At 51.4% G+C, this 23,490-nt stretch overlaps 1 protein-coding gene across 1 annotated transcript; it reads left to right on the forward strand.

The window, feature by feature from the left end:
• The first annotated feature begins 18,805 nt into the window (after window positions 1–18,805).
• LOC105041307 (DELLA protein SLN1) lies at window positions 18,806–21,335 on the forward strand. Its single transcript, XM_073254188.1, has one exon. It carries the CDS (start codon window positions 19,178–19,180, stop codon window positions 21,119–21,121), a length of 1,944 nt encoding a protein of 647 aa, XP_073110289.1. The 5' UTR covers window positions 18,806–19,177; the 3' UTR covers window positions 21,122–21,335.
• The last annotated feature ends 2,155 nt before the right edge of the window (window positions 21,336–23,490 follow it).

A 23,490-nucleotide genomic window follows, 5' to 3' on the forward strand; every position in this document is an offset into this window, starting at 1 on the left:
AAATTTTTTTTATAAAAAAATGAAAAAAAAAGAGAGAAATAGAGGGAATATAAATTTTCTCAAATCTACAATCTTTTTCTCCTCCAAATAAAATCAGGAAGAAAAAAATTGAAAGTTAATAAATTTTTTATAATTTCTATTTTATCTCTTTAACGATAAAAAATAAAATTAATATTACATTTCAATCTTAAGACTTATTTCAAACATTCCACTTAAATCTCTCATTGGATTGAAGCTTCCGTGGATAAAAAAATTAATAAAAATAAAAAAATAAAAAAATAAAAAAATTTTATTATTTTTTTTGAGTTTGTTGGATTTTTTTTAAAGATATAATAGTAAAAGAAGGTTGTAATATTTTTTTTCTTTTTTTCTTCTTTATTTTCAATCAAAGAGAAAAAAAAAATACTTTCTCCTTTTTTTTTTTAATTTTTAATTAATTTATTATTATTATTATTATTATTATTATTATTATTATTATTATTATTTTCCTCCAAACTCCCAACCCAGGCGTTAGAGCATCGCTGCAAAATCCGCTATATCGGCAGGTATTGAAAAGAATCTGACCAACTCAGAAAGCCTTCCTTTTGACAGGGAAGGACACTCTCGGCGGACTCTGTTGTCTTGCCGACTAAGGAAACTGTCTTGCGAACTAAAGGCTCAGAGTGGCAAGGATCAAAGATATTTAGACTATGAATCTATTTTTGCTTGTTAAATGGGCTTGGAAGCTTTCGAAAAATGAGGATGCGGATTTGAAGAAGTTGGTGAGGTCTGCCTACTACCCTAGAAGAAGGTTTGGTATCAGAGTTTGTAAGGTAACCAGAGCTTCACCAATTTGGAAAGATATGTGCAAAGAATTGGATGCTTTCTGGTTGTGTACTCTCAAACTAGAGAACAGAAACCGTCAGATTTTGAGAGGATATCTGGCTTGGCTCCTCTCCACTCTTTGTTTCCTAATCTTTGCAACCAGATAGTGAAGCAGGATGTTTCAGAGGCATCTCATTGGAACTGGAAAACAAGAAAGAACCAGGTCGGTTAAAGTGTCTATCTATATTGGAAGCTTACAAATTTTAGATAATACACCATTAAGACCAACTATAGTTTCATTAAAAAGGGAGGCCATGCGGCTGGCACTTAAAAAAACAAGTTGCACATGAGAGAGATTTTAGCATGGAAAGGATGGCCAGTAGATACGAATTGCCGTCTTTGTGAGACGATCCAGTCTTTCAGGCTCTGGAAAAATCTCTGTGAAGGAAGAAAGACAAGCATCCATGTCTTCTGACCTCCATTGTTCCATTGCTGCCATCTATTTCAACAAGTTGATCTAATTTTGTATTCTGTCTTTCCCTTTCTTTGCAGTCCCTTTCCTTTAAAAAAGAAATGGGGAGGTTTCTTCCTCCAATTTACATTAAAAAAAGAAAGAAAGAAAGAGAGATAGACTGACTTCCTAGCTTTTTTCTAAAACGAAGGTTAAAGAAAATTCTTATAATAATGTTATTTCTAATCCCCTTTACTTCAAATCCCTTATAAAGTTATTTCTACTATATATATGTGATCATTAAGAAAGTTCCCATTTTCCAACTAGCCGGTGCTTTTGAATGCTCACATAGCCTATAAAGCATACATGCATGCATAACATTTTATCGCCCATTAAATAAATATAGCATCTAGGATGTTCACATCCCACGTACACTAGAGAAAGACTTCGCTCCACAAGAAGAGTGCCATAATTTGCAATTCAATTGCTCGACGCAACTAAAGGTTATGGCCAGAAACTGTGTTACTTGTACCGTTATACGTCATCAGCCATCCCTCTCCACATCGACATCAGAGAGGTGAATAAAGGAAGTGAGCACAGCCTGGATTCCAGCCTTTATTTCTCGGGGCTTAAAAATAGCAAATTAGACTAAGATGCAGCCCCCCTCTCTCTCTCTCTCTCTCATCGACCAATGGACGGTGTGTGGAGAAAAAGAACACTCCTGCTAGATGGACTGCGAAACTTGAAAGCTAGACCTTTCAAGAGGTTGCTGTAACAATAGTTGCGTAAAAGGACCCATCTCTCTCAATTTAGATTCGGATAAACTTGGTTCTAAATAGCTGTTATCAGCCATTTGGCTTCACATCATGGCAATATATCAAAATATTTGTACGCAAATCATAGCTAATAACAGGTCTATTCCCAAAGTACTAATGTTAAAATAAGATTAAAGTTCATGCGTCAGGTGCTAAGCGTGCAACTGTGGAAAATAGTACTTACACATAAGTGGGAAATGGATTTAAACCGGCCCCGTTTCAGGTTGGATATAGGTTAAGTCCGAAAAATTTCAGATCGGATTTAGACTTAAATAGAGAGCACATTTACTTCTTGGTCCGGACTTGGACATATCATTGGCTCAATTTTGGATCCAGTCCAAGTCAGAGCTTGGATAAGATCTGCAATGAAGCCTAAATTCAGATTCAAATAAGTTTGACCATCCTTTCTTCTTATTTTAGGAGTAGGAGAGAGATGGCATTGAGTTAAACCTGGCCACCAAACCTTTTTAACATGGACCAAGGTGCCGTACCAGGCTCTCCATCTTCAGTTGTGGCCCCTAAAGCTCTGGCTCACCCACCCCACATCACGTCCTATTTCAACCTGAGTGATGATGATAAAACTAGCAACAAGCTCGTATAAAGTAGATATATAGGAGTTGTTGCACATCTTATCCTGTAGATGGTGATGATGCCCAACCCCTCCCTAGGACTGGATAATGACATTGATAGGATAAGCGGCATATCATCATTCCCAAAGTCCCAACAACGACTTCGGATCCTATGATACCTGGACTAGTGCTCCCTCTTTTGCTTTATATCCACTTGCCCTTAACCCCAAAAGATTATTGCATCCCTTGGGTCAAAACAAAAAAAAAAGAAAAAGAGAGAGGGTCTTTTAGCTTTAGAAACTTTAGTAGTGGACCTTGGAGGTGGTCATTTATCCCATTGAGAACTGTGACATACTGATCTTCTAGTTTCTTCTTGAAGCCGAGGCATATTTTTATTCCTTAGATGTGTGTGTTTGTTGGAAAAGCATGTGGTATGATTATCAAGAACTTATGCATGACATCACTTTCCGAGAGACGTTATTTACTTTGTCGGACACGTGTTGGACATGAAAACCGATTGAAATGAATGTTGTCTTATGGTACGTGTACAACATAGCCTGGTGGAGGATAATCTCATGTGCTCTGACGTTAACTTGTGAGGCGAACGGCCCAAACAAGCACGATCCAATACCTACCATGGACGCTATCATTTTGCTGTTGCACCATTGAAGACCAGCAGTGCAAGTGGTTGCAGGTTGATCTGTGGTTGTCCCTGCGGAGATCCAAAATCTTTTGTGAATCTAACCACAATATAATATTTTGATAAGACAGTACATGGATCTCACAATTGGACGCATTTTGATTTGGCCATTTTGGCTTTCCTCCACAGGACTCTAGTTAGGCTATTGTCACGACGTTGACTAACTCTATTTTGCTTGAAGATGCTTGCACGTATGATCAAATTTAAATATAAAAATTATAAATTAGAAAAATCAAATTTTATTAGATATGATTTATAAGGTGTCAAATGCTTATAAATCCTGTATCTGCATATTAACTCACCATCAAACAATCGTGTCATGTTTCTATAAGTTGTATTTTCACTCATTTTATTAGTTTTTGTATTGCTAGTGGATTAAGTTGACTATGGCTATATCAGTTAACCATGGAAGCATACTCAACATGGCACGAGGTACGATTGTAGCTAATATAGTTGCACATCAAAACTTTGAATCCTAAATATTAACTCTAAGATGTACTATATGCAAATCAAAGCCTTTGATGATAAAATGTACCTACGGCAAATATATATTTTGACATTAGTCTCTACATGAATGTGGACAATGGACAATGTATATGTGCATGTGGGGTGGGTGCGTATTTTATAAATTTAAGAATTCACATGGTTATTGTTGGGGGATACCCGCTGACCGACCGACTGCCGGAGGGCCCGACCGACTGCCGGAGGGCCCGACCGACCGACCGCCGTACGGCCCGATCGCCCCCGATTGGACGACTCTGACTGGCCGAAAGGCCGATCGATCGTCGGTCGACCGACTGACGGGAACCATCAGCGACTAATAACCGTCCATCCAACGGCCCATCGCCGACTGGGGATATGTCGGGCGTATCCATTCCGACCGACCGAACCCCGAGGTTCGATGGACGACTTACATAACGCTCGCCGACCAATGGAGGGGCCCGACACCACTTCGCTGGCTACCGACGTTGGGTCGGTCGGCTCCTCCAACCGCCGTACAGCCGCCAGACGTTGTCAGCTCTGACACGGACATGCGGCACAGTTACCTAGGGGCATTGTCCCGCCCGGGGCCGGGTCAACCCTGGCGATTAGACGGCTACACGGCGACATGACGTTTTCACGGCGGCTCTGACAGTCTACAGTGAGTTGACAGTTCCTCACTTGTCCGCGCCATTAATGACGGCGCCATACCGTGCTCCACTATATAAACCGGGGAGGGCAACAGTGCAAGGGATCGATCCGCCCGTCTCTCCCACATACGCAGGCTCGCTCCTCTCTCTCTCCCTCTCTCTTTCTCAGAGCTCTCTGTCTGCATTTCACTGTTGCCCAGTCACCTCTCTGACTTGACCGTCGGAGGGTCCCCGCCGGAGCCGCCTCCGGTCAGTGCGGACTTCCTTTTGCAGGTGCACGCTTCCCGGCGATCGGGCGACGAGGCGATTGGCCGCAACAGATTGGCGCGCCAAGAAGGGGGACAGCATGACAAAGACAAGAGCTCAACGATCGAGGGTCACTGGGTCAGCCAGGCGTTCTTCCCGCCGGGTAGAAGCCTCCCCGCCCCCACCGGCGGCGGAGCCTAGCTCTCCGCGCCCTGCAGTGACCACGGAGGCCCAGATTGCGGCCATCGTGCGGCAGATGACCGTACTGACCGACGCAGTCAAAAGCCTCCAGCAACAACCGGCGGCCCGACCTATGCCTTCCAAGAGCAGCCGCCGACGGCCGCGCCGACCCCTGTCGCCTCCATGCGAGCGCTCCCACGGAGAGGAGGAGGGGCGACCACGGCGCGACGACCGACGGTCCCAGCGGCCCTCTCCTTCCCCGTTGGAACGGGCGAGGAAGGAAAAGCGGCCGCGCACACCGTCGGCCTCTCTTTCAGAATCCTCCGGAGGCTCCACCCCTGGGGTCTCCCAGCATCGACGAGCGGACGACTACGAGCGACGGTTCGAGGAGATCGACCGCCGACTCGCCCAACTGCAGATGGACGGCCAGAAGTCTTCGAACGACGTCGACTTCCAGACCGCTCAGCCTCTCTCTCGACTGGTCCTCGACGAGCCGATTTCCAGTCGATTCAAAATGCCGAACGTGGAGCCATACGACGGCTCCACCGACCCAGTCGACCACCTCGAGAGCTACAAAGCTCTCATGACGATTCAAGGAGCAACCGACGCTCTTTTCTGCATCGGCTTCCCCACGACGCTCCGCAAGGCTGCCAGGGCTTGGTACTCCGGTCTTCGATCGGGCAGTATCCATTCCTTCGCGCAGCTCGAGCACTCGTTCGTGGCCTATTTCAGCACCAGTCGAAAACCGCCGCGAACGTCGGATAGCCTTTTCTCCCTCAAACAGGGGGAAAACGAGACGCTCCGATACTTCGTGGCGCGATTCAACGCGGCCACGCTCGAGGTCCGGGACCTCAACGAAGACATGGCGGTTTCAGCCATGAAGCGGGGCCTGAGGTCATCCCGATTTACTTATTCTCTGGACAAGACCCTCCCCCGAACATACGCCGAGCTACTGGAGCGCGCATACAAGTATATGCGCGCGGACGAAGGAGCGTCCGACCGACGCTTGGTCGAGCCCAGAGGTCCGAAGGAGAAGCGAAGAAAAGGTCGGGAGCCCGCCGAACCAAGCAGGCCCCCGGCCAATAGTCGGCTTTCTCCACCCCGACAGATCCAAAAATCACCCCGCCGACAGACTCCGAGGCCGGTGCGTCCCAGGTATGACTCCTACACTCCTCTCTCCGCTCCCCGTGCGCAGATCTTGATGGAGATCGAAGGGGAAGAATACCTGCGACGGCCTCCGCCTCTGAAGGCAAAGGGCCTCGACCATCGGAAGTACTGCCGGTTCCATCGGAGCCACGGCCACGACACCGAGCGATGCATCCAGTTGAAGGATGAGATCGAAAATCTCATCCGCCGGGGGTATCTCGGCAAATTTCGAAAGGGTCCGCCGACCCGACCGACTGCCGATCGACGCCCCCAGCCGACTGAAGAGGCGCCGACTAACCAGCCGACGGCTGGAGTCATCAACATGATCTCCAAGCGGCTGGGATCGGGGACGTCTACAGGGGGGGAGCCGACGAAAAAGCCGCGCCCGGACGACGTGATCACCTTCTCAGAAGACGACGTTCGGGGCATCCAGACTCCCCACGACGACGCTGTTGTTGTGTCGGCGACAATAGCCAATTATGATGTAAAACGAATTTTTGTTGATAATGGAAGTTCGACAAATGTTTTGTTTTACTCGACCTTCTCCCGAATGCGACTATCAACTGACCGACTTAGGAGGGTCTCCACGCCCTTGATCGGCTTTGCCGGAGACACCGTCACGACAGAAGGAGAAATCACCCTGCCCGTGACGGTCGGTACCGAACCACGGCAAAGCACGGTCTCCCTCATTTTTGCGGTCGTCCAAGTTCCTTCGGCCTACAACGCCATACTCGGGCGACCCGGATTGAACGCCCTCAGGGCGATCGTCTCGACGTACCATCTCCTTGTTCGATTCCCGACCAAAAATGGAGTCGGGGAGATGCGCGGAGATCAACAGCTCGCCCGACGATGCTTCCAAATCTCCGCTCAAAATGACGAGACAAAGGATCCCCTGACTATCGATAAACTGGATCAACGGGAGGAGGAAGAACGGGGTTCGCCGGTCGAGCAGCTCGAGGCGATCCCGATAGGAGAAAATCCCGACAGAAAAGTTTGGGTCGGGTCTCAATTGCCCGACACCGAACGCCACCGACTGGCGGAGCTGTTGACGGCCAACGCCGACATATTTGCATGGTCGGCGGCAGATATGTCGGGCATCCCTCCAGAAACAATTACTCACCGACTCAACATCGACCCGACGATGAAGCCGGTGAGGCAGAAGAAAAGGTCCTTCGCCCCAGAAAGGCAGAAGGCCATCGACGAAGAAGTGGACAAGCTGCTCGAAGCAGGCTTCATTCGGGAATCCACGTATCCCGACTGGCTCGCCAATGTCGTCATGGTCAAGAAAGCCAACGGGAAATGGAGGATTTGCATCGACTATACCGACCTCAACCGAGCATGCCCGAAGGACAGCTTTCCACTCCCGAAGATCGACCAGCTGGTGGATGCGACGTCCGGATTTCGACTGCTCAGCTTCATGGACGCCTTCGCCGGGTACAATCAGATCCGAATGGCGCCTGAAGACGAGGAGCACACCGCGTTCGTGACCCCCAAGGGCCTCTACTATTATCGGGTGATGCCTTTTGGATTGAAGAATGCCGGCGCCACCTATCAGCGACTCGTCAATAAGGTCTTCAAAGATCAGATCGGGCGTAACATGGAGGTGTACGTGGACGACATGCTGGTAAAGAGCACGCAGATCCCGAATCATGTTCAGGATCTCGAGGAGACCTTCCGCACCCTTCGACGACACCGAATGAAGCTCAACCCGACCAAATGCGCTTTCGGGGTGACCTCAGGGAAGTTCCTCGGATTCCTCATTTCTCAGAGAGGGATCGAGGCCAACCCTGAGAAGATAAAGGCGATCCTCGACATGCGTCATCCGAACACCAAGAAGGAGGTCCAACAGCTGAACGGAAGAATCGTCGCTCTTAGCCGATTCATTTCCCGATCAGCTGAAAGGTGCCTCCCGTTCTTCAAGACCCTGCGCCAGGCGAACGGTTTCTCTTGGTCGGATGAGTGCGAACAGGCCTTTGAAGACCTGAAAAGGTACCTGGCTTCCCCGCCGCTGCTCGTAAAGCCGCAGGTCGGGGAGACCTTGTATCTCTACTTGGCCACATCTTCTGAGGCGATCAGCTCGGTGCTCGTTCGGGAAAATGAGTGTCAGACTCATCAGCCCATCTACTATGCCAGCAAAGTGCTCCACGGCGCCGAAGCCAGATACTCGGAGACGGAAAAGATGGTTTTCGCCCTGACCGTCTCCGCGCAATGGCTCCGACCATACTTCCAGGCCCACGCCATCGTGGTACTCACCAACCAGCCCCTGAGGGCCGTACTGCGCCGATCCGACACATCCGGATGACTCGCTAAGTGGGCGATGAAGCTTAGCGAGTTCGACATTCAGTACCGGCCAAGGCCTGCCTTGAAGGTCCAGGTCTTGGCCGACTTCATCGCCGAATGCCCGACGACCGACCGAAGGTCGGGAGCTGAAGGCTCGGGACGAGATTCGGTCTCTGAGCCAGACCCGATCTCCACCTGGGTACTCCACATCGACGGAGCCTCCAACGCTCAGGGAAGTGGGGCCGGGCTCCTGCTCACGAATTCGGATGGGGTAGTCACCGAATACGCCCTCCGGTTCGACTTCAAGGCCTCCAACAATCGAGCCGAATACGAGGCACTCCTCACGGGCTTGAGGATGGCGAAGGAACTGGGCGTCGACAGTCTCCGGGCATTCTCCGACTCTCAGCTGATCGTGGGGCAGGTCAAGGGCGACTTCGAGGCGCGAGATCCGACCATGATCAAGTATCTTCAGAAGGTAAAGGATCTCGTGGCCCGCCTTGAGCATTTCGAGATCTCCCACATCCCCAGGATGGAGAACGCCCGTGCCGATGCTCTCTCCAGATTGGCAACGTCGGCCTATGATTCTTTGGGTCGGACGTTTGTCGAAAACCTCCAACAGCCGAGCATCGATCGGGTCGAAGAAGTACAGCAGCTAACGTCTGAACCAAGTTGGATGGACCCGATCGTCCGATACCTGTCCGACGGGACCAGTCCCGAAGATCCCATGGAGGCCAGGCGACTCCGATGGTCGGCGTCGCAATATGTGATCATGGACGGACGACTCTACAAGAGGTCGTTCTCCCTCCCTCTGCTCAGGTGCTTGGGACCGACCGACGCCGACTACGCTCTCCAAGAGGTTCACGAAGGGATTTGTGGGAATCACTTGGGGGGCAAGTCCTTAGCCTTCAAGGTCTTGCGACAGGGCTACTACTGGCCGACCATGAGGAAGGATGCGGCAGAGTTGGTCCGAAGGTGCGAGCCATGCCAGAAGTATGCCAATATCCAGCACCAACCGGCCAGCCAAATTGCTCCCATTGTCGCTCCATGGCCCTTCGCTCAGTGGGGAGTCGACATTCTCGGCCCCTTCCCACCGGCGTCGGGCCAAAGGAAGTTCATCGTTGTCGCCATCGACTACTTCACGAAGTGGGTCGAGGCCGAGCCTTTGGCGCAGATCACCGAGCGGAAGATGGAGGACTTCATCCAAAAGTCCATCATCTTCAGGTTCGGATTGCCGCACACCATCATCACCGACAACGGACGGCAATTCGACAACCAAGACTTCAAAGACTTCTGCGCCAGGTTCCACATCCGTCACCGACTAACTTCAGTCAGGCACCCACAGTCCAACGGTGAGGTTGAGGTGACCAACCGAACCTTGCTCCATGGACTCAAGACCCGACTGAACGAGGCCAAAGGCCTTTGGGTCGACGAGCTGGGCTCCGTTCTGTGGGCTTACCGAACGACCCCCCGTGTCCCGACCGGGGAGTCGTCGTTCAGTTTGGCCTACAGGACAGAAGCTATGATCCCGCTCGAGATTGGCCTGCCGTCTTCAAGGGTCGAGCAGTACCACGAGCCGGACAACTCCGAAAGCCGGAGGGCCGACCTAGACCTTCTCCCCGAACTGCGAAATAAGGCTCAAATCCGAATGGCCTCATACCGACAGAGGGTCGCCCGGTGCTACAACGCTAAGGTCAGACCAAAGCTCTTCAGGCCTGACGACCTAGTCTTGAGGAAGGCGGAAGTGTCGAAGCCCTTGGACCAAGGGAAGTTGGCTCCCAACTGGGAAGGACCCTACAAGGTTGCTGACACCTTCGGGCTGAGAGCCTATCGGCTGGAGACCCTTGAGGGGAAACTCATTCCCCGGACTTGGAACGCCGACAACTTGAAGCTGTATTACCAGTGAATTCTGTAATCCAATTATCAGAATACAAGTTCAGTGTGAAAAATCGGAGTTCTAACTCTTCAACTACTGGTCGGCGCTCAGCCCCGACGCATCGACGCGGACCTGGCACCGACGATACATCGGCCCCTTACACGAGCCGATGCATCTACAACGATGGGAGTTCATGTTCCCTCTACGGTCGGATTTTCGGGCAGAATCCATCAGCCGACAAGCCGATCGGGCCCCGACCGGAGAAAGGCTAAAAGCCCACGCGACTATTGTCGCGACTTTCGATCGGGCTACGGCCCGTCGAGGGATATTCGGCTTACCACCGTCTATCACACAACGCGACCTTTGTCGCACCTACGACTTGCCGACCGATCAACGGCCGGCTGAACGACATTCGGCTTGCCATCGGACGTCGGAAAACACCGAACCCGACGTAGAGCAGGGGGACCCGACTTACTATCGTACCCCCGACACTGCGCCGGACGATGATCGACTAAGTGCATCCACGGAAGTCCGGCTGCCGAACCTTTGCCAGGTTCGGTCGGCTCCCGACTCAACAAATGGACCCGATTGACAACTTCGACTACCCGAAGCCGACCTAAAGTCGAGACGCATTCTATCTTCGGGGCTGCACGAGTTGCTGAAGTGCTACCGACTTACGCGAGTTAGTGATTTGACTAGTTAGCGACTCACGTTCGACATTGCGGACATGTTTGGCATTACAAACAAGGGGAGAGAGCGAAGGGAGAATTCATTCAAGAAATTTTTCCATAAACAAAGGAAAGTCTACAAAGTAAAGGCCGAAGCCCGATTACAATTCAAAGCAAAATAGAAGACAAAACAAAAACCGACTAATCGTCGGAGTCGACGTCCTCAACAGGACAACGATGCAAGTTGGTCGGCAGCCCTGCTCCGACTTCATCCGTCGGGGCCGACCGACCCTCGGCAACTAGTTCTGCGACGTCTTCGGCTTCCGCCCTGGTAGAGAGACCGTCCGACGCTGGTCCGGCCGCCTCCTCCGCAGCTGGGGCCTCCGACCCTGGCAGAACCACACCGCTGAGGTCGAGTTCGGGGTATAAGCTCCGAACGGCCTCCCGGGCATCCTCGTACCCAACTTGGTACGAAAGGTAGCCGCTCTCCAAGAGCTCCTCGCGGTACTCCTCCGAGTCCCGGAAGACCTCGATCGCCCGACCCAAAGCCTCCTTTGCCGACTCTGCCTCGGCTTTGGCGACGTCTGCGTCGGCCTGCGCGGCGGAACGGCCTTCTTCGGCCTTGGCGAGGTTCCCGAGACTTGCTCGGAGTTGCTCGCGCTCGGCCTCCAGCTCTTTGCCGACACTGTCTCGCTCATGTCGGAGCCGACGGATGGTCCGGGACTTTTTGGCAGCGTCATCCTTCGCCGACTTGAGCTCCGACTCCAGTGACGCCTTGGCCTCCTTGAGTCCGGAGACCTCCTCCGAGAATCGGGAGACCTCCCCCTCGAGTCGGTTCTCCCGGTCGACCGACTGCTGAAATTGGTCGACGAGGACGGCCTTCTCGGCTTCGAGGCCCGCGACCTTGTCTCTCCAGGCCGCGCGCATGTCCCCAAACTTCCGATATCCGGCTTCTAGCTCGGATATGTTGAAGACCAGCTGCACCAAAAAGAAGAACCGACTGTTAGTAAGCCGAGCTTGCAAGGCTACGATTAAAAACAGAAGGAAAAAAACTTTACCTGAATCAGCATCGGATAGAAGGACGATAGCATGTCGGAGACGCGCTGGTTCTTCATCGCTTCGATGTCGGCAGGAAGGAGCAATCCTCGGCATAGTCTCCTGGCCAAGTCGTGGTTGGCCAGGCCCGACGCACCTTCGGGAAGCGGAAAGTCGGCCGACCCGCCCGCCGACCGACCTTCGTCACCCGACGCCATTGGGGCCTTACCTCGGCTGGCCGCCCAGGCCCTGACGTCGGAGATCGACGGCAAGCTCGAACCCGACCGAGTCTCGACGGACGGCGCGGCGGTGGCATGCGTCGGCTGCTCAGGTTCACGGACCTCCTCCCGAACCTCCGGAATCTGTCGGTCGGTCGGCGTGCCCCCGACAGGATCAGCCGCTCGACGGTCGGGCGAAGTGGCTCCACCGACTGACGGTCCCTCGGGCGGGACGTCTTCAAGCACTGTCGGTGCCGACAGTGCGATCACCGGCTCCGCCTCCGACCCGGCTGGTTCGCTCGGCGGAACCACGCGGGGCCTCTTGGGAGGCTGCGACGGCCCGGCACCGGCTGCCGGCCTCTTCCTTACGGCATGCTGACGTATGTCGGCTGCCGACAGTCGCGTCCTCGGCGGCATATCTGAAAAGGACGACTAAAGGTCAGAATTAAAAAGGAAGGCAGTGAAGAAAATGAAGATGTCGGGAGAATGCAAACCGACCTAAATGGGGGATCGGGCTAAGGCCGGCGTCGTACAAGGCCTGCTCGGTGACGAGCTCGCTCTGCTTCGGCACCGAGATGTCCTTTAGCCGATGGAAGTCCTCCCGATCGTCGGCTTCCACCCGACTGTTCTCGTTCGGATCGGTACGGGGATTCCCCCAACGGGCGGAAAACCCCCATGGAGCCGAGGACGACACAAAGAAGAACTGGTTCTTCCATCCGTGAATGGATGTCGGAAGACCAGTAATAAAAGAGAGCCCTTTCCGAGGAATGAAGTACCACCACCCTCGGGCTTTAGGGTGGGGTCGGAGGATAAAGAAAACTCGGAAGAGAGAGATCCGAGGTTCGATCGGCAAAAGCCGACACAGGAGGGCGAAGCTGACTATCAGTCGAACTGAGTTCGGCGCAAGTTGTGCCGGGCACAGCCCGTAATAGTCCAGAATGTTCCGGACGAACTCCGGAACCGGGAATCTAAGGCCGGCCCGGAGATCCTCCAGATAGAACGCCACCTGGCCCTCGGGCGGGCTATTGACCCGACCATCGGCGCCAGGGGCGAACAGCCGAAACTGCTCCGAGATGCAGTACTGCTCCCTGAGCCGATCGACGTTCGGCCCCGAAAGTGAAGAAGCCTCCACCTCCGGGGACGACCGAGTGTCTTCGGTCGGTTCACCCGACCGACTACCTCGTGGGGACGTCCTGGCCATGAGTTCAAGGAAATGGCGAGGAGAGGAGAAAGAAGGAGGAAAGTTTCTCTAGCCCTTGGAAGGGAGAAATCGCCAATGGGGGGCGGAGCGGAGAAGTACCTAGAGCGGAGGCTCAAGCGGCAGAGTCTCGACTGTAAGAATGAGAACGGTAAAAATCGTGTGGGGGGTGACTTTGTATATATAGTGCCCCCCAACGGTCGAGATGCAGGCACGACCGACGAAGGCTCCCCAGATTTCGCCGCGTGGCATCATCAGGGCCGTTCGACGGTCCGACGCTTCGACGCACCACCCTTCAGATCGCGCCACGTCACCCCCATCCGCGCCACCGAACGCGAACCAATGGCCGCACGCCACATGGCGCGAAGGGGCGCGGCGGTTGGTGTTCCCGACGGGACGCGACGTTTGGTGTTCCCGAGGGGGCGGCGGGAATGACGGTTCCACTTCCCGATGGGACATGACACCTGGCGCCGGTTTTATCGCCGACACCAGCGGGACGTCCGACACGGCGGGACGTCGGGATGTCCGGCGCCGACTGACTCCTGACGCTGATGGGACGAGACGTCTGATGCCGACTGGACGTCGGACGCTAGTGAGCCTCGCAGCATTTATGTGGCGCCTGACACCGTACCTACCGGCGGTACGGTCGGATCTTCGCATACGACAAATCCACTCCTAGTCGTCACCTTACCGTCCGACTCAGGAGTGGAGGGGGGCAACTGTTGGGGGATACCCGCTGACCGACCGACTGCCGGAGGGCCCGACCGACTGTCGGAGGGCCCGACCGCCCCCGATTGGACGACTCTGACTGGCCGAAAGGCCGACCGATCGTCGGTCGACCGACTGACGGGAACCATCAGCGACTAATAACCGTCCATCCAACGGCCCATCGCCGACTGGGGATATGTCGGGCGTATCCATCCCGACCGACCGAACCCCGAGGTTCGATGGACGACTTACATAACGCTCGCCGACCAATGGAGGGGCCCGACACCACTTCGCTGGCTACCGACGTTGGGTCGGTCGGCTCCTCCAACCGCCGTACAGCCGCCAGACGTTGTCAGCTCTGACACGGACATGCGACACAGTTACCTAGGGGCATTGTCCCGCCCGGGGCCGGGTCAACCCTGGCGATTAGACGGCTACACGGCGACATGACGTTTTCACGGTGGCTCTGACAGTCTACAGTGAGTTGACAGTTCCTCACTTGTCCGCGCCATTAATGACGGCGCCATACCGTGCTCCACTATATAAACCGGGGAGGGCAACAGTGCAAGGGATCGATCCGCCCGTCTCTCCCACATATGCAGGCTCGCTCCTCTCTCTCTCTCCCTCTCTCTTTCTCAGAGCTCTTTGTCTGCATTTCACTGTTGCCCAGTCACCTCTCTGACTTGACCGTCGGAGGGTCCCCGCCGGAGCCGCCTCCGGTCAGTGCGGACTTCCTTTTGCAGGTGCACGCTTCCCGGCGATCGGGCGACGAGGCGATTGGCCGCAACAGTTATATAGGCTTTATTGTAAGGGGGATGGTACTTTTAGTTTTATATTTATTATGAGTCAGGAAGGAGTACGACTTATATGAATTGAATTTTTTTTTCTCTTGTGAGACATTTTTTAAAAGACAAACTATAAGGCTCCAAATGATCAAGATCTATTGAAGTCTAAAGATAGTCCGAGTCAAAACGGATAATACTTCACGTATGTGGGTGCAGAGTCAACCCAACCATCCGATCCCTTGATACTTGATTACAATATTGGTGTTGTTTGTGGAAATGCCTCTTGCCCACGCACACATACCCTTCTTGACTGAAGGGTTTAATGTTGTAGAAAGATGGCATCTTTAGTCTTATATTGGTTGTGAGTCATGAAAGAATATGGGTTATATAGATTGAAATATTTTTTCTCATGCGAGGTGTATTTTAAAGGGCAAAATCATGAGGAAGATGGCCACAATTAAAGCGAACAATATCTCACGTATGTGAGCGTGGAGTCAATCCAGCCATCCGATCTTTTGACTCTTGACCGTAACAAAGCCCACGAGGAATACCAAATAAATTTGAATTAAAATCAACAATGTGATTTAGATACATATTTTTCGGTAATTCTATATATGACACATCAATTATAACAATAACATAATTAATTTGATCTCATTCAAGCAAGCAAGCTATATCGGAAATAAAAGGCCATGCAAAGAAGTGAGAGGGTTCCATCCTTAACAATTTCAGTTGGAAGACAAATAGTTTCTTGACGGGAATTGATAAATTTTGGGGTTAACAAAAGATTGTTATATTGTTTCTTATAATTCCTTTTCTTATTTGGAAAGAAAATGCAAACATGTGAGGTAGGAACAGATGACATCTATGGATGAAAGGTGGAGTTACAGTGTCTAGTGCTTGTTAAAACTATATATATATATATATACACACTCATTGCCGCGTTGGACTCCAATTGTTTTTGTTTGTACAAGTAACTTAGCTTATACGATCATCGTAGCTTAATACATGCATGCTTGTTCGTGAACGCATCCCAACCGATGTTCGTGGTCAAAATGGATCATTATGATAAATCTGTTTGAACATGGGAATAAATAAATTAAACGGTCAACTAGAAAAACATCACAATCACCTTAGATTTTTCAACGGTAATAAATCCTCCACTAAGGCACATCAGATGATAATTTCAGATATAAATCCTGTATCGACATACAAATCCCTTAAAAAGAAAATTACGTCATCCATCAATAACTTTTCCATTGCTCACTAATTCAGTAAGATCATGCTGGTTGCTGTCATGGAGAAAGTTACATGTTAGAATATTAATATATGCATATCAAAATTCAGCAATACATTGGCATATCTTTGAAATCCATGTTAACCACCCTGTTGTCTAATTTAAATTACTCTCCAGACCTTGAGGCATAGAAAGCGAAATCGTCCGCCGGACTTAGTTAAAATTTGGTAGCCACGAATCTACAATTCCATCTTCGATAGCCACTGATTGCTTCATTTTCCTCCATATAAAAAAAAATATAAAGCTATATCGTTGGAGATCACAATAATCTATCAAGCTTTAATTTATTGGGGCGGACGTCATGTAGTGACCACCAAGGGCGTACCCCAATAGCCTTTGTGGCGCAACCAACCGGTTGGACCATGTTACCATCCCAGCCCACCAGAGCAAATAGTCTAAAAGTCCCCATCAAATGTTAAATATAAAACGTACAAATAGGCCATAGAAAAATAATATAAGCTGGAGGCCGGCGGATATTGAGAGAAGGTGGTACACATGAGGAGGTGGTCAACTTTTCCCTGTGGTTGCTTCAGTCGATGGCCGCACATCTATTTTTCCCAACATTCTTTATCTTTTATTCACCATCGTAGACTAATAAGAAAAATCCCTCGGTGCCCCTAGAGGCCTTTGCATCAATCACCTGTCCCATTTTGTTAATCCTTATCTCTGTCGTTATCGTCACCGGGAAGTTAATCCGTTCTGATCCACTGCTTCTGCATCACGTGTTCGTTTCTCCCATGGTCTAATGATAGGTGTTCCTACTACGATCGAAGCGGTAAAAGGGAAGTAGTATTATAGAATGGTACCGCTAGGATAAGTTCGAAGGGAGCCTTTACGAGCTCGTTTGACGTTACGGTCATCGTAAATAATGGTGGAGGAATCGAGACATGGGAGAGAGAGGCGGTGGACTCGCAAGCCTCCAAGAGGTGGCGCCGGGGGTGATTGCACCGAAAGCCAAGCCCACCTGCTCGAGATGCTTATTTCCAACACCTCATATATAATTATTTACAAAATTTTTTAATTTTTTTATTCATATTCATGAATATAAGTATACAATAATAATCAGAGATAAATATAATATACAATAATCAGAAGATTAACTTAGAAAAGTTGAATCGTGCAGCAACACGGCTATGCATTAGCTTGGGATGGTGTATTTCCTGTAGTATATATATATAGCTCAGAGTCCACGTGACACAATTATGGTTGTATACGATGCATGAATAAAACTTGTAACTATATCCACTTTAGCTCCAAATGAAGAGGAAACACACTTGCATAATTTTTTTTTTTAATATATATTTTCAAGTGAGATTAACAGCTTTATTTGTATCAGATCACCAAAATAGTTGGATGAGTATTCGATCATGGCAACTTCCCTTGTTTATAGAAATGTTGTGAAGGAGATGACCGGGGGGCATAAAGACAGGAAGAAAAGGGTGGAGCAGATAAGAGGAAGGGAAGGAACGGGAGGAAAGAGAGGGGTAGCGTGGGAAGGAACGGAAGGGGGGGCTTTCCCAACGGCCTGCATCGGGAGGCGGGATAGGGATGGGGACCACCTGTCAACGGAATCTGGACACGTGGGAGGATCACATGCGGATGGCGCCGTGGATCTGTCACTGCTGGGGCCTCGCATTTGTTGGCAGTGGGTCTGCCCCGACGTCAACCCATCCGGATCGCAGGGGATCGAGACGGACGGCCTTCACAAAAAAAATCTTTAAAATATATCAAATTAATCGATTAAGTAAATCAAGAAAATCGACTAAAGTTAGTTTTTTTTAAAAAAATTGAAAACATAGAGAGAGGATAACTAAATAAATTGACAAAGAGAAAGGAAGGGGTGGCGGCGGCGGGGGAATAAAATAAAAATAAAAAGAGGGAAGGAAGTTAGGATGATGCGACTTTTGTTTGGGAAGGGATGGCGAGGCCGTTTCGTGATGCCGTCACCAGCCGGCCGCAACGGGTAGGGTCCTGGGATGACACGGCGTCGGGGAGCGGGACCCGGCCCGTCCAGGCCAGCCCGTGACCTGGATCCCACCTCTGCTGCCTGTTCAGCCGGTGGGGCCCGGTTTGAGGCGGTGGTGTCGTGGAAGTGGCGCTGCTGCTGGTGGGCATGGGCCCCACGCCACATTCAGTATGGAGGTGGACAGCGACGGGGCCCCGTCCCTCGTGCGTGGGGGCAGCCTTGCCGTCCCCACTCCCTACCATCCTCTGCACTCCGTGCCACGGTGTAATAGCGCTGCTTTCTTACTTACCCCTGCTCCACCCTCACCAAAAACCTTTCTTGTCCTTCCAGCGTGTAAATTTCTCACCAAGTAGGAAATTTACTCCAGTATTTTATTCTTCCCATATACGTGTCAACGGAACACGCGATGGTGATGAGTGGTGGCTCCGCCATCAGGAGTCGTACGAAGAGATCAGTGTGCTACGCGATTGTTGAGGTCCAGGTGTAACGCTCCGATTCAGTTTTAAAAAGGCAAAAATCTGGGAATTATTAAATGTTTTTGGGTGCTTAGAGGAGCTAAGACGTCCGTTTTGATAAAGAGAGGGAAAAAGAAAAAAGAAAAAAAAGTTGCGGTGGTGGTACGACTCCTCCCCACCCCCCTCTCGCCCCTCCGATTCCTTCATCGGTTCCCTCTATTCTATTTTTTTAATAATTTTTAAATATATCTTAACTATTTGGTTGTTTAATCTTATGATTTATATTGGCCGATGATTTCTAATGTGGGTGCTGAAGTTCTACTGAAAGAACGTACATACAGAGAGAGAGAGAGAGAGAGAGAGACGAGGGAGAGAGTGAGATTTGGCGGAGATGCCTCTCTGATCAATTGATGCCCCCACCATATTCCCCCTTCTGTTCCCCCTATTCCACCAATATAGCTCCGAATCCCCCTCTTCCCCCGCTTCCATCACCACTCCTCTTTCCCTCCGATTTACTGTTATTCTCCGAGGCGGTTGTTGGAGGCCGCGCCGCCTTCACGGGTCTCCCCTTCTCCTCCATTAATCCCAGATCCCCCCTTGCCCCCGAGATCCATAAACCATAGATTTCGATTGGAAGCCAGAATAGGGGAACGATGAAGAGAGAGCATCAGGAGAGCGGCGGCGGAGTTGGAGGGTATCCGGCGGCGGAGATGCTGTCGAGCGGCAAGGGCAAGATGACGGCGATGGAGGAGCAGGACGGTGGAGTGGATGAGCTCTTGGCCGCGCTCGGGTACAAGGTCCGGTCCTCGGACATGGCGGACGTCGCCCTGAAGCTCGAGCAGCTCGAGATGGCCATGGGCAGCAGCGCCGCTCAGGACGACGCCTTCCTCTCCCACCTCGCCTCCGACACCGTCCACTATAACCCTTCCGACCTCTCCACCTGGCTCGAGAGCATGCTCTCCGAGCTCAACACCCCGCCTCCTCCCCTCCCCTCCGCCTCGATTCCAAACCACCAAAGTAACCACCTCGATCTGCCGCCGGTCCCCGCCGCTGTAGCTCCGGCCTCCATTCTCGATCCGGCGGAGTGCTCTACTGTGACCACCGTCGACTTGCCAACCCCACGGCGCCAGTCGGAGTACGATCTCAAGCCCATCCCCTCCGCCGTCACCGCCGCCCCCGGCCGCATCGTGTACGGACCGGAGCCGCCGGTGGAGCTGAACGCACGGGATCGCAAGCGGATGAGGACCTCATCCTCTTCCTCGTCTTCGTCTCGAGCAGGAGGTATTGGAGTAGTAGGAGTAGGAGGGATGGGATCGTCGATGCCTTCCGCGACGGAGGTGTCGTCGATGGTTGCGGGGCCGGCAGCGGGGGCGCTGCCGGTGGTGGTTGTAGACTCGCAGGAAGCCGGGATCCGGCTGGTCCACACGCTGATGGCCTGCGCGGAGGCGGTGCAGGAGGAGAACCTCAAAGCGGCGGACGCGCTGGTGAAGCAGATCTCGGTGCTCGCCACCTCCCAGGGCGGCGCGATGCGCAAGGTGGCTGGTTTCTTCGCCGAGGCTTTGGCCCGCCGCATCTACCGCGTTCACCCCCAGCAGGACTGCTCCCTCGACTCCGCCTTCTCCGATATGCTCCAGATGCACTTCTACGAGAGCTGCCCCTACCTCAAGTTTGCCCACTTCACCGCCAACCAGGCCATCCTCGAGGCCTTCGCCGGCTGCCGCCGAGTTCACGTTATTGACTTCGGGATGAAGCAGGGGATGCAGTGGCCGGCACTGATGCAAGCCCTTGCCCTCCGGCCCGGCGGTCCGCCGTCGTTCCGGCTCACCGGCATCGGCCCTCCCCAGCCCGACAACACCGACGCCCTCCAGCAGGTTGGCTGGAAGCTCGCCCAGTTCGCTGAAACCATCCACGTCGACTTCCAGTACCGTGGCTACGTTGCCAACAGCCTTGCGGACCTCGAACCAGGCATGCTGGGGGCCGAGGCCACCGGCGGCGGGAACAACGGTGGAGACGAGGAGCCGGAGGCTGTGGCCGTCAATTCGGTTTTGGAGCTCCACCGTCTTCTAGCCCGGCCGGGCGCGCTGGAGAAGGTTTTGGGCACTGTCCGGGCGGTCCGGCCGAGGATCGTGACGGTGGTCGAGCAGGAGGCGAATCACAACGCGGGCTCCTTCCTGGAGCGGTTCACGGAGGCGCTGCACTATTACTCAACCATGTTCGACTCGCTGGAGGGCGGGTGCACCGCGGCGGCGGCGGAGGTGGCCGCTGGCGGGGGGCAGCAGGACCGGGTGATGTCGGAGGTCTACCTCGGGCGGCAGATTTGTAACGTGGTGGCTTGCGAGGGGGCGGAGCGGACGGAGCGACACGAGACATTGGGCCAGTGGCGTGGCCGGATGACCCGGGCCGGGTTCGAGCCGGTCCATCTGGGGTCCAATGCGTTCAAACAAGCCAGCATGCTCCTGGCCCTCTTCGCTGGCGGCGATGGCTATCGCGTGGAGGAGAAGGACGGATGCTTGACCCTCGGGTGGCACACGCGCCCGCTCATCGCCACCTCCGCCTGGCGCGTCGCCACCGGCGACGCCCTCTCCGTGGCCCGCTGACCAACCCCGACGCCCTCTCCGCGGCCCGCTGACCAACCCACGGTCTCCATCGGAACGCGGCAAGGGCAGCCGTCCGATGATGCTCCTTCCCTTCTCTTTCTCTCTCTCTCCTACGCTGGTGACCCCAGGTGGGTCCACCGGTTCAGGGTAATTGATGATGCTGCGGTGCGCTGAATCTGGGTCAGCCCCGGCTCGGGGCTCGCCCCGGACCCCATCTCTCCCCCTTCTTTCACTCCTTTTTTTTTTTTTGTATTTTTATTTTTATTTCCTTTTGTTAAGTTAATTTTGGTTTTTGTTAGCTTCCTTGGAATATTATCATGTGTATCTACCATCTGCCTTATTTTCTAAATAAAAGAAGAAGAGCTGTTTTTTTATTTAAAAAAACTAAAAAGTTTTTTTCGCTGGTTCGCGGCAGTGGAACCTGAGCATAGTACGGTACGGTTATATGCTTCTGCGGTAAAATTATGTCAGAAAATGGTTGGGATGATTGGCGCGCGCTCTATATCTCTCTCTCTTTTTTTTAAAAAAAAAATATAATTTATATACACATCAAATCAGCACACATAAATAAATACCTGCAATTATTATCCGAGGGAGTGGTGAGGTTACGGATCATTGATAGGGAGAGATTGGGGCCCCACAAAGTGGAGGGGAGTCACGCCACAGCTGTCCAATCGGGATCAGGTGGCTGTCAGGATGGGATGGGGGTGGGCTCACCGAGGGGAACACCGTGGACCCACCACTAAATTGGGAAATTGCGATGGCCGGCGGGCGGCCGGCCCACCCCCCTCTGATTGTGGAGTCAAATCGACTGCGACTTCCCCGATTGCGCCCCACCGTCTCCTTCTTTCGGCACACGCACTCTCACACATGCCAACTCCTTCCCTCTCTCCCCCTCACATGATTAAAGAGTAAATTAAACGAGCTATCATTAAAAAAAAGGAGATAAAGAATGGAGGGAATCTATCTCTTGGGTGTATAATTAACTGTCCCGGAGGGTGTTGGGATTAATTAATTCGGGATTTGGGAAAGGTGAGTGCTTGTCCGGGTCTTGATGTCAGTATTTGTGCGTGCATCGGGTGTTACAAGAAAGCTGCTGGGTTACGATGCTTCCATGGTGGGTGGTGTTGGTGCTAAATAACCCTTTTTAAAAATCTATGGGTTGATAAATAAAGAATATATATATATAATTTGATATGGTGTGGATCGATTTGCGAGATGAATTGGATAGAAAATCTCTCAGCTGATAATTGTGTCAGCTCCGCCACGTGAATTGTCTCAACTGGCACCTTCTGCCCCGGAATTTGAGGGAGTCCTCTTGTTTGTTCTAGCCTTGTTGAACGAGCTAAGTCTATTCGGTTATGTAGCTGGCTTGATGCAATCTGCTGCTTATCTAGCAATTTATACACGAATCGAATCAAGACGCGTTATGTTGAAGATATTTATTATTGATTGTAGGCTCTTTTTAGCATGTTAATCATTAGAGAGGAAAGTGAAGATTTAGGAATACGAGCGATGATGGAGCGGAGATTGTTGCAAAGTTACCTTTTTGGCAACGATGTTATATATTTATTTAAAATACGGACATACTAATCGATACTGGAGCGTGGGTGTGTGTGCTTACATGCGTACAATTTATTCCTTGGCTGTTTGTTTATTTAGAATTCTAGTTGTGTGATCGGTGATCTCTAGGGGTACAATTTGTTCTTTGGCACCGGTCTCGACCACATATCTATGTGGTGTGGACGCTGAATAGAGTGAGATCATATCGGCTTGACAGATTGACCGGAGGAGGATGAAGATCTTGACAAATAGGTCCATGTTTCGTCAATACCAAGAACTTCAAAACTCTAGTAAGCAAATTTTTTTTTTTTTTTTTTTTTTAAAATTTTGGTTGTGACGATCAGAATGAGGTAAAATTAGCTCTTTGGTGGACGCGTTAAAGCTAGTGTGTGAGAGGGGAGAAAGAAGAGTCAAACAAATGCTAATGAAATAGAAAGGAAATGATTTAGAAGAGGGCATGTCTAATATTTGTGGCTCTATATATAGAGAGAGATTATTTGGATCGAGACGGCATGGTCCGAGTGTACAGAAATGATGATGGAGACATCTTACCAAGTCGAAGCTTTGTGGTTGTTGCTTGCAAATCAGGAGGTCCACCATGATGAGAACCAATTCTCAGAAAAGCATTTTGAAGACAGGATGTGGGAGAATGTCGTCTATCTTGCTAATTGCGAACCCAATTTGCTAGGATTGACTGTGGAGAAAAAAATCTTACCAAGTTGCAACTTTGTGGTTCTTTTTTCTTGCAAGTGATGTGGTCCACCATAATGAGAAGACTTTCAAAGGCCGATGCGGCATGAACATCC

The sequence above is a fragment of the Elaeis guineensis genome, chromosome 3 (assembly GCF_000442705.2).
Source record: "Elaeis guineensis isolate ETL-2024a chromosome 3, EG11, whole genome shotgun sequence".
In the NCBI taxonomy this organism is placed as follows: domain Eukaryota; kingdom Viridiplantae; phylum Streptophyta; class Magnoliopsida; order Arecales; family Arecaceae; genus Elaeis; species Elaeis guineensis.

Bases quoted from the DNA above. Each gene is read 5' to 3' on its own strand.
- LOC105041307 (XM_073254188.1), top strand. From the start codon at position 19,178: ATGAAGAGAGAGCATCAGGAGAGCGGCGGCGGAGTTGGAGGGTATCCG.